Genomic DNA, 15,360 nt, shown 5'->3' with positions numbered 1-15,360 from the left:
GAAAGATATTTTGGGCAATATTTTGTTCAACAAAATTCTTCCTACTTTCTTTAACCTTTCTTTATTTCATTGTATTTTGTTAATGTTTATTGAATGGTATTTGAAATAGATACTTACGATACGCTTACAAATTTGCTTTATACAAACTCACATGATGCTACAAAGTCTTCTTCTTGTTGTTAACAATAGTTTATATAATTGGTGTACTGTACATTCCACTGCCTTAGTTCATATCAAAATATAGTTCATGTCCATATATGGACAGGTTAGTACCGTTGTTTATAGTGCTTTGCAGTTCTAACAATCATACATTGTCATAATGCTATAATCAGTTCATCTGTCATAGGTAGTGAAATAGTAAACACACTCCATGAATGCACAAATATTTTTATTCAGTGAGAAACTACACCAATTCACTTTACTGCAGTACATACATTAGCTTTCATTGTTAGTTACACAAGTATTAATAATTGCTGCAGTAATCTGGTGTATAACATAGCACAATTTTAATACTTGTTCATCATTTTTTTGTTTCATGAATACTTAATGGTGTGCTAGGCAACACAATACAATTGATGTGCATATCAGACATTTTGTACATTCTATCAATATTTGGTTATTCTATTTAGCTTTTTGTATTGGTGTACAAACAAGTTGATAGTTTTTGAGTTGTTGATTTACTGTAAAACTTTCCATGCGCTTTTTATAATACTTCTTTGTTTACTTGGAATTAACTCAAGCAAAACACTAAACAGCAAAGTAACTTGTAGAATATACAATGACATACTGATGCATTTATTTTACAGGCAAGCGACAGTGATATAGGCAGCGAAGTACGCGTACCTGATCATCACCATACATTTATAAATCACTACGCAAAAGATCCGTCCACAACAACATGGAAGAGGTACCACGGTGGTGGAGCAGCGGCCGCGTACAGTTACACCGACAGTGAGCCGGACATGGCTCTGGCCAATGGCAGTATAATTTTAAATGGTGTTCCTGGCATGCAGCCAGGCTCACGGCAACCCCTTCACGGCTTCTCTTCGTTTGTATAGCACTGGTTATTGAAGAAATTGTAGTTGAGCGGTTCATCTTTTTCATTGTTTTGCTGCAGTAATCTATTTTCATTACTGCAATTATCACTAAATGTTCTGCAGTAACTGCAATACACAAATTTAGTATTGTTCATAATATTATCATAGAAATCTGACAAAGCGTAATCATCAAGTTGATAAAGTAGAATAGATTAGCTAGAAATATTTGACAAAAGCACCATGGTTGGAATAATAGAACCTTTTGTACTATGCAAGTCATTAGAGAAGTCATTTTTTCTGGTCAAATTGTGACATTGTATTCAATCGTAAAATGATAAAACATTATTTTTTTAAACTGCTAAAATACATACCATGTTAAATTTGAAAAGTGAATAATTATTGTTTTGATATGCAATGCAAATAAAAATGAAAAATTAGATATAATACTGAATATCTTATTAATGTTAATTTGTCAGTTGAAACATAGATTTGTCCAAAACCTTGCATAACAATAATATGGGTACCTAAGTACACGTTCAGGTATTAAATAAGGTAGTCAATTATAATATATGTAGTTTATATTGAATTCATCTGATTCCAATAAATATTATGTGTGATTTTTGCTTTTGTTGAATCAGTTTAACATACTTATATTGATTTATGTTGTTTCATAAATAGGTTTGCCCCAAGTTTCTAGTTATTGTTTTTACTACCAGCAGATCATCATGTTTTGTCCAATTCAAGGATATGTATGACACGCCATGTGTGCCAAAATTTGTACCATTATAAACCAAATTACTGGCTAGAAACTATTTTATCAACAACCTGTCGACTTTTTTCAAACCAATGTTTAATATCATCAGATCTAAATATGATTGAGATGGAGAAATCGACAGGTTGTCGGCAAAACATAAACATAAGTGTGTTCAATTGTTTTCAAAATTCAGTAAAAAAAAAGAAGTAAAAAATCCAACATATGTATGTAGTTTGTTTGGTGCTGGTTGCCACCATAGAAGTAAATGCTGAGTTCTTGTCTTTTTTATCAGAATTATAAATATAATTGCCTCATTAGCACATTTTTACAAGAGTTAAAAATTGAAATTATAAAGCAAATAATTATAGAAAAATACTAATTACGTTGTATAAATGCTTTTTTGATATTTTCATTTTTTTTTTGCTGTTATGTACCAAAGAGTGTATATTAAATTGAATAAGATTCAGTTTTATTTATGCATTGTAAGTTGAACTTGCTGATAGGCAGGTTGCCTTCAAAAACTGTTACAGTAAAATGTTATTAGAACATTAAGTCTTAAACACCAGTAAAATATTATGTTCAGATATTGTGTTTTTATGTCCAATCTTCAGTTAATTGTTTTTAAGTTGTATGTTAGCATTTCATATTAAGAAGAGTTTATAAATATGTTTCTTTGAAAGTAAGTTGGGGTTGGGGGTTGGGTGGAACAACAAAAATATTGCAAATTGTTGATGAGAAAATCTGTTTTTGCACACTTTTTTTCTATGTTTGTTTTTATATATAAAAATATTTATAGGCCTACTGTAATGATATCATGTAACATACCTGTATGTGTTATAGGCCTACTGTAATGATATCATGTAACATACCTGTATGTGTTATAGGCCTACTGTAATGATATCATGTAACATACCTGTATGTGTTATAGGCCTACTGTAATGATATCATGTAACATCATCCAGTGCACAGGTCATACCTGAACCTAAAATCTACGAAATTGGATCAGAAAACTGTTGGTCGTAGGTTGTTGCAAACCCAAACGCTCCTATTGAGCATTACTTTTATTTTTACATGGGTGAAACATTTTGTTTTTAAATTCATGTTTTAAAATATATTTATGTTTGCTTGATGATAAGTAAATGTATTGTGTTATTGTAAGAATTATTTAAACCGCTCATGAATGGTAGAGAAGTATTTTATATCATATTTGTATAAAACACGAACAATTGTTGCAATTTTTGATAATGAATAAACAAAGAAATATACTTTTGAATATGTCTGATTTTGTTGGTAGCAAATCTTGTTTAATAATCGTGTTGGGCAGCCATATATATATGGCCCTGGGGCAACATTCCAACATTTTAATTTCCCAACACAAGAATTATTGAAGAGGGAAGACCTAGCTATTTAGGCTGATATGTAGTCGATCGCGTGTGTGTCTGTTTGTTAGCAGGATTACTCAAAAATTTATTGCATATAAATTAGAGAGAATTTTCAAAAGCCGACGAGCAGTCTTAAAGTAACAAATAAACTGAAATTGAATTTTCTCGAGAACTACTTGTCCAAAACCTTTTGTACAAGAGGCAATTGAGTTATAATTTGTGATTTGTAATTTTAAAAAATAATTTGATTTAATGTACATATACGAGTAGTTATAAAAAACCTATTTCTTTTTAAATTCACCCATTTGTTTTTGGCGTTGCTGTTCTATTGAATGTTAGTCAACTGAAACTATTGTTAGTTGAAAGGCTGGTTTCATAACCATTGCACCAAATTCACATACACATGTTTGTAGTGAAAGAAAAGGTCTCTTCTGGAATCTTCAATCCAGAATTAAGCATAATTTATAGATGTATCATTCTGAGCTGTACGCGACGTTACACAATGCTTAGACAATAAACGGGGCACATCATACTTTTCATTGTGTCGCGCCCTCTATCGTTTGTAGCGTTTGTTTCTATTATTCCAACATGAACTAAAAGGAGGGAGGCCTAGCTATTTAGGCTTTAATTAATAACTGCAAGTGCTTTGCGTGCTTCGTCTGATTTAGAATAAAAGTATAAAGTAAGAGTTTACTATTTGACAGTAAGTAAACTTAGGTCTCTTCTGGAATCTTCAATAAAACAAGTGCCCTGCTGCCTAACCGATAGGCCTAACCTCTACCAAGTAGCGCTGCTTGTCATTGGTTGGTGCAGGTGTTCACACTGTGAAAATCCAGGTCAATTCGTACCAAGGTAGGGATATAACAGGTTGGTACACTGAAATCAGAAAAAGCTAAGCCTTTAATTTCCCTTATCGTTCTTTAGATATCTTATATGTTGAAAATCCAAATTTCCTGGCCCCCTTTTTAAAATAATTATTTTCCTAAATTCATCTACTAGCTAGGCCTACCTACCTAGGCTAGGCCTAGTTTCTGTCAGAATGGTGGTGGGGAAAACAGTCTTTGATTGACTGAAGAAAGAGGTCCCAGTATAAAGAGGAAATCAATAAATCCTACTAGGCCTGTATAGGCAGGGAACAGACGATCGGGACCACGGACGATCGGGCCCAAGACGATCGGGCCCAGAAAACGTGGTCCCGATCGTCTTCAGCGTTGGGCCCGATCGTCATACCAGTTGGGCCCGATCGTCCAGTGTTTTCAGAACCACGTTGGGCCCGATCGTCTTACCAGTTGGTCCCGATCGTCTTAGCGTTGGGTCCGATAGTCTTTTGTGTTATATAAAATCATCATTTTTCATTCCTAGTGCTTTTTTTTTTTCATTCAACGTGCTTTTCTTGCATACTTAAGATTTTAATTTAAAAAAGTTATAAACTATATTTTTTCTGATTTTATCATAATTTTCCCCTATTTTCCCACAACTGGTTTTAAGAATTTCTTACCAATACTCTCAATTTATGAATAAATGTGATTGATTTTGATTGTTATTATTGTGTGGTTTGTATCGCGTATTTTATTTTTTATTTTCCCGAGAATGTTTTGGGCCCGATCGTCTTGTTTGTTGGGCCCGATCGTCTCTGGGCCCGATCGTCTTTCACCCTTGGTGGGCCCGATAGTCTCACGATTTGGGCCCGATCTTCTTGAAGTGGGCCCGATCGTCTGGGCCCGATCGTCCGTGGTCCCGATCGTCTGATAACCGTATAGGCTAATAGAATAATATGTATGGGCCTAGCCTGGTGCATGCTACTTAACTACAGTAATGCTGTTTCACACCAACCTTTCTTAACAGCAGAGGGCCTCTCCTAACCTAATAATAAAGAAAGAAGGTCTAGAATAGATAGAGCCTAGTTAGGCCATAGACTAGTAGTATTAATTATGAACATTATTTCATTATTTTTGTTTTCAGACTTGTACTGTAGTATAATAATAATGTCTGTAGAAAAGTGCACAGTTTATCACGAAAAGCAGCGATGGCAGATGTGTGCCCTTCATGCCTTAAATAACGTTTTTCAAGATGGAAAAGCATTTCAAAAGCAGAATCTAGATGAGATTTGCCAAAGGTAGGTTACTGCTGTTACTGGTGCACTTGATAAACAATTCACTGTCCAACAACTGAAGAGAGTATAAATCCAAGATTGAGGTTTTAGGGAACCAGAATAAGATTTTTATTGAAATTTCACATAATACATTTTATTTTTCAGCTTGGCTCCGAGTAGCCGTCCAAACCCTCACAAAAGCATGTTAGGTTTGGGCAACTATGACATCAATGTAATCATGGCGGCATTACAACGGAAAGATTGTGAAGCAGTCTGGTGGGATAAAAGAAGGTATGTAATCAATTTAATCTTGTGTTTTCTATGTTTTCGAAATTAGCTCATGTATTAAAAAAAAATTACCATATCATGCTACAGTGAAATAAGTTGACTACCTATACTATAGATTGAATCGCATATGTGAGTAACAGATTCTTTACCCAATTCTAAAGTTTCTTGCTTCATACATTTAAAGCTGTTGTTTTCATAGCATACATTTTTCACATAATGTATAAGCCCTCTCTTGTTTACACAATGGCCAAGCCATCAGCGGACCCTACTATTAAGGGGACACGATGTGCTGTATAATTTTTGTAAACAATATTATAGATATAGAGTTTAGTGAATGGTGTCATTTCCATGTTTGCATTATTGTTCGAATCTGTTAAATCCAATAAATTGCATGCCATTTTCTTAAATGTTTGTTTCATTGCTTTTGGGTTTTTTGTGTTTGCTTATTCAAAAAAAGATTAAATTACTCATCAGTTTAAAAGAGAATAAATTTTTATTTCTTATAGAAATCCAAATGAACTAAACCTGAGAAACATCATAGGATTTATAGTAAATACAACATCACCAATTAAAGTAGGTTATGTCAACTTACCAATAAAACCAAAACATTGGATTGCACTTCGCCAAATCGATAATGTTTATTACAATCTAGATTCTAAACTGTCTAAACCCGTTGAGATCGGCAACTCTGATGCGTTTCTGGACTACTTAAAAGAAGGGGTAAACTTAAAAACGTGGCAATTGATACTCGTAGTGTCGCAGAACGTCGCAGAGGATAGAACATGGTTGATATCGAAGGATGTGGCAACGCAGTCGTAAATTTGAGATTACCTAACAGGCCTTTTTGTTTGAAAATTGCAGCTGTGCCATAAATTGCACTTCTAAACACATTGAGGGGGTGTGCTGCATTTTAGGAATGTGTTTCTATGTTTAAATATTTAGGCAAATTGCCAAGAATAGTCATAAGAAAATTTATTCACTATCCTTTTTAAAAGTGGCAATCCTGTTCACAAGACAAATGATGCACAAGATTCGCTGTATTAGTGGAGTTGTGCTTTGTAGACATGACAGGACTTGAACCCATGACCCTTGGATTGGTAGCCAAGCATTATGACCACCAAGCCACAACTCTACTAAGTTAGTGTTAGGTTACGATAGTACTCCAATGCCTCAAATGTCTTACATAAGTGTGTCGAGCTGAGGAATATCATGGCTTGATTTAATTGTAGACTTTACTATATCAAAACTAGTCCATTCACTGATATTTGCACTAGCTCACATCTGTGGTACAACATAAATGAGTTGCCTACCCTAGAGATTGGTTTTACTCTAATTATACTATTATATTAATACAAAATATCTATTGTTTAATAAGAAAGTTTAGAAATTTGAACCAAAGATCAAGTCTTTTTTTATGTGAACGATTTTAAATATATTGATATTGATCAGATTCTAGTGAATCTAAAAACATTAGCATAAAGCTATTATAGTTACTACTAGTCTCTATGACATTACACTTTACTGCATTTGAGCTGATTACATGATGCGTTTGTTTTAAGAGTTAACGTTTGAAAAATGTTGACAAACACTTGGATACTGGTGTTCAAAGCAGATAGGGTATCGGCGCATTCATCATGCGTGTAATTTAAAGTTTTCTATAAAGCATGGTTGATAAATATTTATTACACACACTGTGCTGATAGTCACTTTCATTTAAAAAAATTAGAATGTAATCATTCATTGTTCATATATTAGAAATGTTGTTTAAATAATTGTTTTTACTAAAAAAATGTTACAATATTATAAATGTACAATAATATACAGATAGATTTGTTATGGGATTTTACAGATAGATTTGTTATTGGATTATACATACAGATATATTTGTTATGGGATTATACTTACAGATAGATTTGTTATGGGATTATACATACAGATATATTTGTTATGGGATTATACTTACAGATATATTTGTTATGGGATTTTACAGATAGATTTGTTATTGGATTATACTTACAGATATATTTGTTATGGGATTATACTTACAGATAGATTTGTTATGGGATTATACTTACAGATAGATTTGTTATGGGATTATACATACAGATATATTTGTTATGGGATTATACTTACAGATATATTTGTTATTGGATTATACTTACAGATAGATTTGTTATGGGATTATACTTACAGATAGATTTGTTATGGGATTATACTTACAGATATATTTGTTATGGGATTATACTTACAGATAGATTTGTTATGGGATTATACATACAGATAGATTTGTTATGGGATTATACTTACAGATAGATTTGTTATGGGATTATACATACAGATAGATTTGTTATGGGATTTTACATACAGATAGATTTGTTATGGGATTATACTTACAGATATATTTGTTATGGGATTATACTTACAGATATATTTGTTATGGGATTATACTTACAGATATATTTGTTATGGGATTATACTTACAGATAGATTTGTTATGGGATTATACATACAGATAGATTTGTTATGGGATTTTACATACAGATAGATTTGTTATGGGATTATACTTACAGATATATTTGTTATGGGATTATACTTACAGATATATTTGTTATGGGATTTTACATACAGATAAATTTGTTATGCGATTTTACATACAGATAGATTTGTTATGGGATTTTACATACAGATAGATTTGTTATGCGATTCTACATACAGATAGATTTGATATGCGATTATACATACAGATAGATTTGTTATGCGATTATACATACAGATAGATTTGTTATGGGATTTTACATACAGATAGATTTGTTATGCGATTATAATACATACAGATAGATTTGTTATGGGATTTTACATACAGATAGATTTGTTATGCGATTATACATACAGATAGATTTGTTATAGGATTTTACATACAGATAGATTTGTTATGCGATTTTACATACAGATGGATTTGTTATGCGATTATACATACAGATAGATTTGTTATGGGATTTTACATACAGGTAGATTTGTTATGGGATTTTACATACAGATAGATTTGTTATGCGATTTTACATACAGATAGATTTGTTATGGGATTATACATACAGCTAGATTTGTTATGGGATTATACATACAGATAGATTTGTTATAGGATTATACATACAGATAGATTTGTTATGGGATTATACCGTTGCATGCAGAATAGAAAGTGCGACATGATAGATGATAATTAATATACTGTATTGCAATGTAAAGAAGTGCAGGAGACCATTTCAACATTATTGTGCTGCAGTTACTGCAGTAACCACTTATTTACTTTTTACCCTGTGTATCAAATTGTTTAGCAAACTTTTTCTTGATAATCATACACACTGTTTATTTCAGTGACTTGCTCATAAACATCTACATTGAAAAACAATATGTGTTATTATTGCAGTATACAAATGTTGCTACAGCAGTAACTGCAGTAGAGTAATTTTGACAAGGTGAGACATCAGGTTAATTTTTAGGAATTGAATATTGAGCTTTCGTGATCAGGGAACTTTTTAAAGGCAGCTTTTTCACCAGGCACCCTTTTCACCCGGCACCTTTCTATATTTTGAATTGGTAACTTTTAATAAAATTCAAAATAATTAGCAGTCATAATATTCTTAAAATATATCCAACGATGGGCCAAACATTACACCTTTTGTTAATAGACTTTTTTTCGATCACGTACCTGAATTTATATGACGAATAAATGGTAAATTTACATGTTGTTGATGTAATTCATTATTTAGTAGTCATTACTACAATAATGATTTAAGTATGACAAGAAAGCTCGACTCCCAGGGCGCACGTACAAAGAAAACATTTGTGGTTCAACCCAATTAAGGTGCCCAATCACAAGCGATAGTTCTGGTGATTGTGTTACGTGTATCTAAATTCTGTATCTCAATAATATAAAGGCAACGAATTATGTAAAATCGTACCAAAGCTATAAGTAAACAGTACTATTGCTAATTAGGTAGGGGAATCATTTAATCTATGAGGCTAACACCGAAATTTGTGAAATTAATTTATGTTTGCGACGTCACTATTTAATAGGATCTGCTTCTTTCCAACTTATCGTCGATAATAATTATGAATTACCGATTTTTTAGATTAACAATTACACTAAAGATAGCGTACGTTAGATAATTCCAATCATTAAGAAAGCTCTGCCATGATATTTATCAACGTCAGAATATTTCATATTATTTTCTGAATTAATGTTCGTAATCGAGTGCAAAGATCGTTCCCATGTGAATTAACTGTATTCATTTACAAAGAATCCTATTAGGGCATTAGGTATAATTAAGAAATGACACCCTATGCTTAGTAGTCGTGTTATTGGACGACCCACCCCCGTAATCAATCGCCAGCATGCCGAGGACGATACATCTTAAATGCCTGGATTATAGATGAATAATAGTGGATAATATTTCTAATTAGACGAGTTCGTTTTTAAAATTTGACATCAATACGTATTTCTCAGTTTCAATTTAATTACTAATCCCACTAGCCTTTCGGATTCTAAATCTATAAATAATTGTTCATTTTCTAAATTTGTTAATTCGGTACAACCCACTCTATTCAATACACCTGCTGTATCCATCGTTATAGAAATATCATTTATATGCTTTACTGTTGACGTTTTGAATGGGTGTGACCACAAGCAAAATCTTGTGTCCGCTCTGTTGCAACCCGAACACCTATAACTAGGTATTTTGCAATTGCGTGAATTACTTCTTTTTCTTTGAATATTTTAGCTTTTAGTTAACAAATAATAATCATGAAAGAAAACTTCATGTCAGCCGCCCTCTATAAGTTTTAGCTTGATTTCGTTCGTATGCACAAATCTGTTAATATCATCTTAGAGAGTTTTCTAAAATGTAATACTAACATTGAACTTTACTAATGGAAAAGATATCAGAGTCTCCATTTATTTTGCCATTTTTACTGTATATCATCACTGTGACGTATGCCATTCAGCAAATTAGTGACTAGAATATTGTCTACTTTATCAAGAACCGCTTATCTGAGATTTCCAGGGCAGCTTAAGTGGAGAAACACCTCGGGCTCAAATTCACAGGGCAGTACAAGTGGAGAACAATCAAATTCCCAGGGCAGCCTAAGTGAAGAACAACTTCACATTCCTAGGGCTGCATAAATGGACAAGATTAATACCAACCTCAAATTCCCAGGTCAGCCCAAAGGGTAACAACCGCAATCTCAACTTCCAGGCCAGCCCAAATGAAGATGTACAACCTCAAACTTTAATTCCCAGGGCAGTCCCAATGGAGAAGAACAATTAGCTAGCTATTGTTTTTCTATTAAAGCATGAATAATATTTAATATTAATAATATAACGATAGATGCAACATGCAGTGCCCTGCTTCTGTAACTGTGTCTAAATCATTATTTGGAATAATATTAATGTACGTAATATATTGCTTAGCACAGTACAGTAATTACAAAACTGAACTAGCGTAACTCTAGTGAACAAAAATAAATTGTATTTTGGTACATCGTCCTTATTAAACCTGGCAACGTATTTCTGCACATTTATGACAGCGACCGCACACATAATTATCGGAATCACTTTGAAAGCATTCGGGCACAAATTCTTTTAAAACCGTGTATGGTGTGAGAGAAAACTAGTATTAGTATTATTAAGGATCTTTCCATTTGGGACGACCAACGACCAATCTACGTAGTGTTAATTCATTGTGCGCATGCGGAGATATTGGGACGTGTGTCCTTGCTATTGGTTTTTTTTTTTTTTATTTAATTTCAACACATACATAATCCAAAAATGAATAGATAAAGGTAACTTAACTATTAACAAATAAAAAGAAACACGATATAATACTCTCTCAAAAATAGTAAGTAATAGAGAGTAATGAATTAAAAGAAAAAAAATAATGTATCGCAAAAATACACTTTATAATAATCATTTTGTAAATAATAGTATGGTTGCCTTGTATTTTTGGTAAATGTGAATTAAGTGATTATAATTAAGTAATTGTTCTTTGATTTTGCAACTAAATATGTACCACTTTGTAATTAAAATTAGAATGTTTGCATCCCATATTTTCTTTACTAGATCACATTCAAAGAACATATGTAGCAGTGTTTCCTGCCTATCCTTGCAAAAACTACACATTGGTGAATCGACCTTTGACATCTTAAAGAGCATTGTATTTGTATAAATTATACGATGAGTAAATTTAAATTGAACATTTTTTAGCTTGGTGTCATTTTTACAGGCGTGTAAATTTGTGAAAAGGTTTTTCCAATCAAGTTCGTTGTCAAACTTCTTTTCCCATTTTTCAATTCCAATTGGCTCTTCAAATTTTTTTAATATAATGTGTTTATAGATATAATGACAATTTCCCGTTTTCACAGAAATAAATGTCTGTAATTTTAGATTCAACTTCATTAGTTGTGTTTACACCTTGTTCAATTAATTTCTGTTTCCAGATCTTTGGAATTTATAATCTGGTGATACAGGTGGTTTGATGGTTTCCTCATCTTCATCGTTTAAAAATGAATTGTCTGTACATCACAGGGCGGATTTTATATTGTATATGCCAGTACATTTTTGACATAGGCTATACATTAATGTGTTTCGTGAAGGATTGCGATGAACAATTTTAATTTCGATTACCGAGAAATACATTATGTCACTTGAAAAGTCACATATTACAAATAGCTAACATATTAAGCTACGTAGTACATGATTAAAAATTGCACCTGATGAGTGTTTTCAATTCGTTGTCATGCAGTTTGTATAATTATTAGACCAACACGTTTATGCGCGTACGTCCTCACCTCAATGTACATAAATCTCAGACTAGATGATGGTACTTGTAATGACAAAAATGATAATTACCAGGTTGGTGATAGTTATTATTAAAACAATATTGATTATTCCGATATTTGTCAAAAGATATGAATATCTGTGCTTGATAAAATATAACTGTATATTAGAAAGATTTAAATAATATATTCCTTTACAATTTTTTAAATTTTTTTTTTGCGGTTTGTCACTCATCTTTCGTATTTTCTACCTTATTATTACTTTGTTCAGCCCTCCCCGGTTTCGTCTCATAAACTTTTTTCCCCACTAGGACGCAACGAAATGTCGTACAGTTAGATCTACGTACGTGCGACAATGTTTATTATATCCACTTCTGATGAGAATTTGTAGAAATAAAATATTACGTTAGGCCTATCGTTGCGATTCAATTCAATTGAAACACTTGGCTTGAAATTTGCTTTGCGATGACAAAATAACTTAATGTCTTCATAGTGAAAATATTAATATGATGTAGTATACAATGACTTTGATTGATTGTGCTATGTAGGTACAGTAACTAGATAGCCTAAGTGCTTTTATTTTTGTGTGTTATTGACTTATTATGGAGATGGATGTTTAATGTTATTACGCAGTCGATATACTCGTAGTACGGTATAGGATATATTTTAAAAACCACATGGACAGGGTTCGAACCCTTGTTTCCGATTGGTAGCTAAAGTTCTAACCATCCGTTCTAACCAATGTAAGGCCTTTCTGTGTCAGATCATTGTATTTTCGCCGACAAAATGAGCAATGTCCCGAACGGCGCCTTGTACATAACAGTATACCAATGTTTGTAACCGTTTGCCAAAACTTGTTGTCGAACTCTACTCTTTGTACTTGCCAAGACTGAATATAGTACAAGTATGTACGTACCATATATCCAAATCTAAGCTTAGGCCGGGGCTTAGGCCTATACTAGTGATACAGTTTTGTTCAATCGGCATACTCATAACCTCCTATCTTTTGCATTGTAATTTTTGGGACGGGCCTCTTGTTACCACAATGTATTAGTTTCTGTTTGATACGCTCAATGTAATGTTGTTATCGCTATTATCGTGTATAGATAATACACAAACATGTATTCATTTCGCTGTAATGATTAATGATACGCACACAATGTATTATTTATCTGTATAACTAGCCAAGATATCCTCCCTACGGTGGGTTTCAATGTTGTTTAAAAACTTCCCAATATAAAATTTCGTTATTTTTACATCATTTGTATACTTATCTCGCTGTTATAATGTATAGATGATACACATACAATGTGTTTATATGTATTTTAAAGTATAGATGCGCATACAAAATGTATTTTAGACAGCTAGACAAAGCATAGAGCGAAACACAAACTTTGAAATGAATCAACAGAATATTAATGACCATCCTATTGTTGATATTAATATATCTGAATTTTTATTATCCACTGACAGTCAATTATCGTCACGTTTACACTAGAGTTTTAACATACAATCCCCTTAGGATGTTATCGAATCAAACGTCGTTTCTATAGTTTAACGAATGATGCATTAACGGCCTTTTGAGATATTCCTTTTGATTCCTTCTAATTATACTACTAGTTTTGTTATCTTCCAATATGATTTATGAGGCCATGCCTGCCTTTCTTTTGTTTTTAATGACTTTCTACAGTGGGACATTCGTTGATGATATAAAATATAAATTGACCATTTTAAAATGAAGAATGATACAAATTTTTTATATTTCGTAGCTATCCCACATAATAGAGATCTTTCATTCACGACGCGCCACATAAATATGAGCATGCGCAGAATGTATGTTAGACTCGATCCTGTCTTAGTCGGTTGCTGCGTTTTTTGGTTCTGGGTGGGGATAAAATCTGGAGATTCGGATGATCATCACGAAGTGAGATCATTCATTTTAAAATCGTCAATATGACAAGACGTTCTCCAGTTTGTTTCTTAAATCTTAGTTATTGACTTAGTGAGAGACTTTTCATCGTCGGATTGTTCAGAACTCAAGTTACCTTTCAACGTTTACAAATTAATTTAGATTTGTAGTTAGCTAACGCTAGACAATCTCAAGTGCACTGATTGACACTTTAGTGTTTTATAATAATCACCGACATTGAATCTTAATGCTTCTGTCTCGAGTAGAAGACTTACTTCGTTTCAATTTAATCCGCATTTTCTTTAAACCGTTTTAGCTAAGCACCCCACTTAGCAATTGGTTGTCACTCAAACAGCATAGCCAGTTGTGCATGTTAACATGAAATTTCGCAATAAATTATAATTTTATCAATCATAAGCGCGCGACGCATGATGTCGCTCGTCATTAGACGTCAAACTTACGTTGGTGCGCGTACGTATGTGTGAGGGCTGTTTTTATTTTAAATAATATTATGATGCCTCAAACTTAATACTTTTTTTACAACCGCCTGCCGGCATCACTCAAACCAGATTCTAAATTTGTAAGCCGAGGATGGTCATTTCATAGGTTGAAACTGATTAGAAATTGGTAATTAATGTACATTTTTTGCTGTGAATGATACGCGGGTATGCAATATCTTATAAAAATATTAACCGCTTTGATGTTATAGCGTTCTATCTTCGTAATCATTAACAGCGCCATTGGGTTATAATGAACATTATTACCAAATATAGAATAGGAAATGTACATTAAAGGTCATCAGGTAGTATTCACTTTGCATGACTGAGTGTAATGTGTTTGATATGTACATTACATAGTGGTTAATGCTATATCTTTATGTTTGCATCGTTAATACGTTAACAATTCGTTAGTTGCTCCATGAGGCAAGGTTTATAAATATATGATATAGATGCAACGCAAGAACATATTCAAACGCATGTAACATTTGTGTCACCTGGATTGGTCAAATGTCTTGCGTGTAGGCCTACGTCCTAGTGTTGCACACAATACAGAGTTGTTACTGACGT

General features: G+C 32.7%; 2 protein-coding genes across 6 annotated transcripts in view; both read left to right on the top strand.

Annotated features, from left to right (window-relative positions):
• The window catches only part of LOC140063528 (protein sidekick-2-like), an 85,404-nt gene extending 82,358 nt beyond the window's left edge, over positions 1–3,046 (top strand). For 3 of the 4 annotated variants that reach the window (XM_072109888.1, XM_072109887.1, XM_072109886.1), the window contains one exon: positions 807–3,046. In XM_072109888.1, coding sequence (XP_071965989.1) covers positions 807–1,058 — 252 coding nt within the window. In that variant the 3' untranslated portion in view covers positions 1,059–3,046. The remainder of the gene's footprint in view (positions 1–806) is intronic. The other variant, XM_072109889.1, reaches the window with a different exon arrangement.
• Positions 3,047–3,754: 708 nt separating this feature from the next.
• Positions 3,755–7,485, top strand: LOC140063558 (josephin-2-like). Of its 2 annotated transcripts, none has more exons than XM_072109935.1 (4): positions 3,755–4,025; positions 5,136–5,289; positions 5,431–5,556; positions 6,060–7,485. In XM_072109935.1, exons 2-4 carry the CDS (start codon positions 5,159–5,161, stop codon positions 6,370–6,372), a joined length of 570 nt encoding a protein of 189 aa, XP_071966036.1. In that variant the 5' UTR covers positions 3,755–4,025; positions 5,136–5,158; the 3' UTR covers positions 6,373–7,485. The 2 variants fall into 2 exon arrangements, with proteins under 2 accessions (XP_071966036.1, XP_071966037.1); XM_072109936.1 differs by having other exon boundaries at positions 3,755–4,040.
• Positions 7,486–15,360: the final 7,875 nt, after the last annotated feature.

The sequence above is a fragment of the Antedon mediterranea genome, chromosome 1 (assembly GCF_964355755.1).
Source record: "Antedon mediterranea chromosome 1, ecAntMedi1.1, whole genome shotgun sequence".
Classification (NCBI taxonomy): Eukaryota; Metazoa; Echinodermata; class Crinoidea; order Comatulida; family Antedonidae; genus Antedon; species Antedon mediterranea.
Note: the sequence above shows the minus strand (reverse complement) of the source record. Positions and strands in the feature narration are given on the sequence as shown.

Coding starts and splice junctions, on each gene's coding strand:
- LOC140063558 (XM_072109935.1), top strand. CDS start 5,159: ATGTCTGTAGAAAAGTGCACAGTTTATCACGAAAAGCAGCGATGGCAG. Junction 5,290..5,430: donor CTAGATGAGATTTGCCAAAG/GTAGGTTACTGC, acceptor TTTATTTTTCAG/CTTGGCTCCGAGTAGCCGTC. Junction 5,557..6,059: donor GTCTGGTGGGATAAAAGAAG/GTATGTAATCAA, acceptor TATTTCTTATAG/AAATCCAAATGAACTAAACC.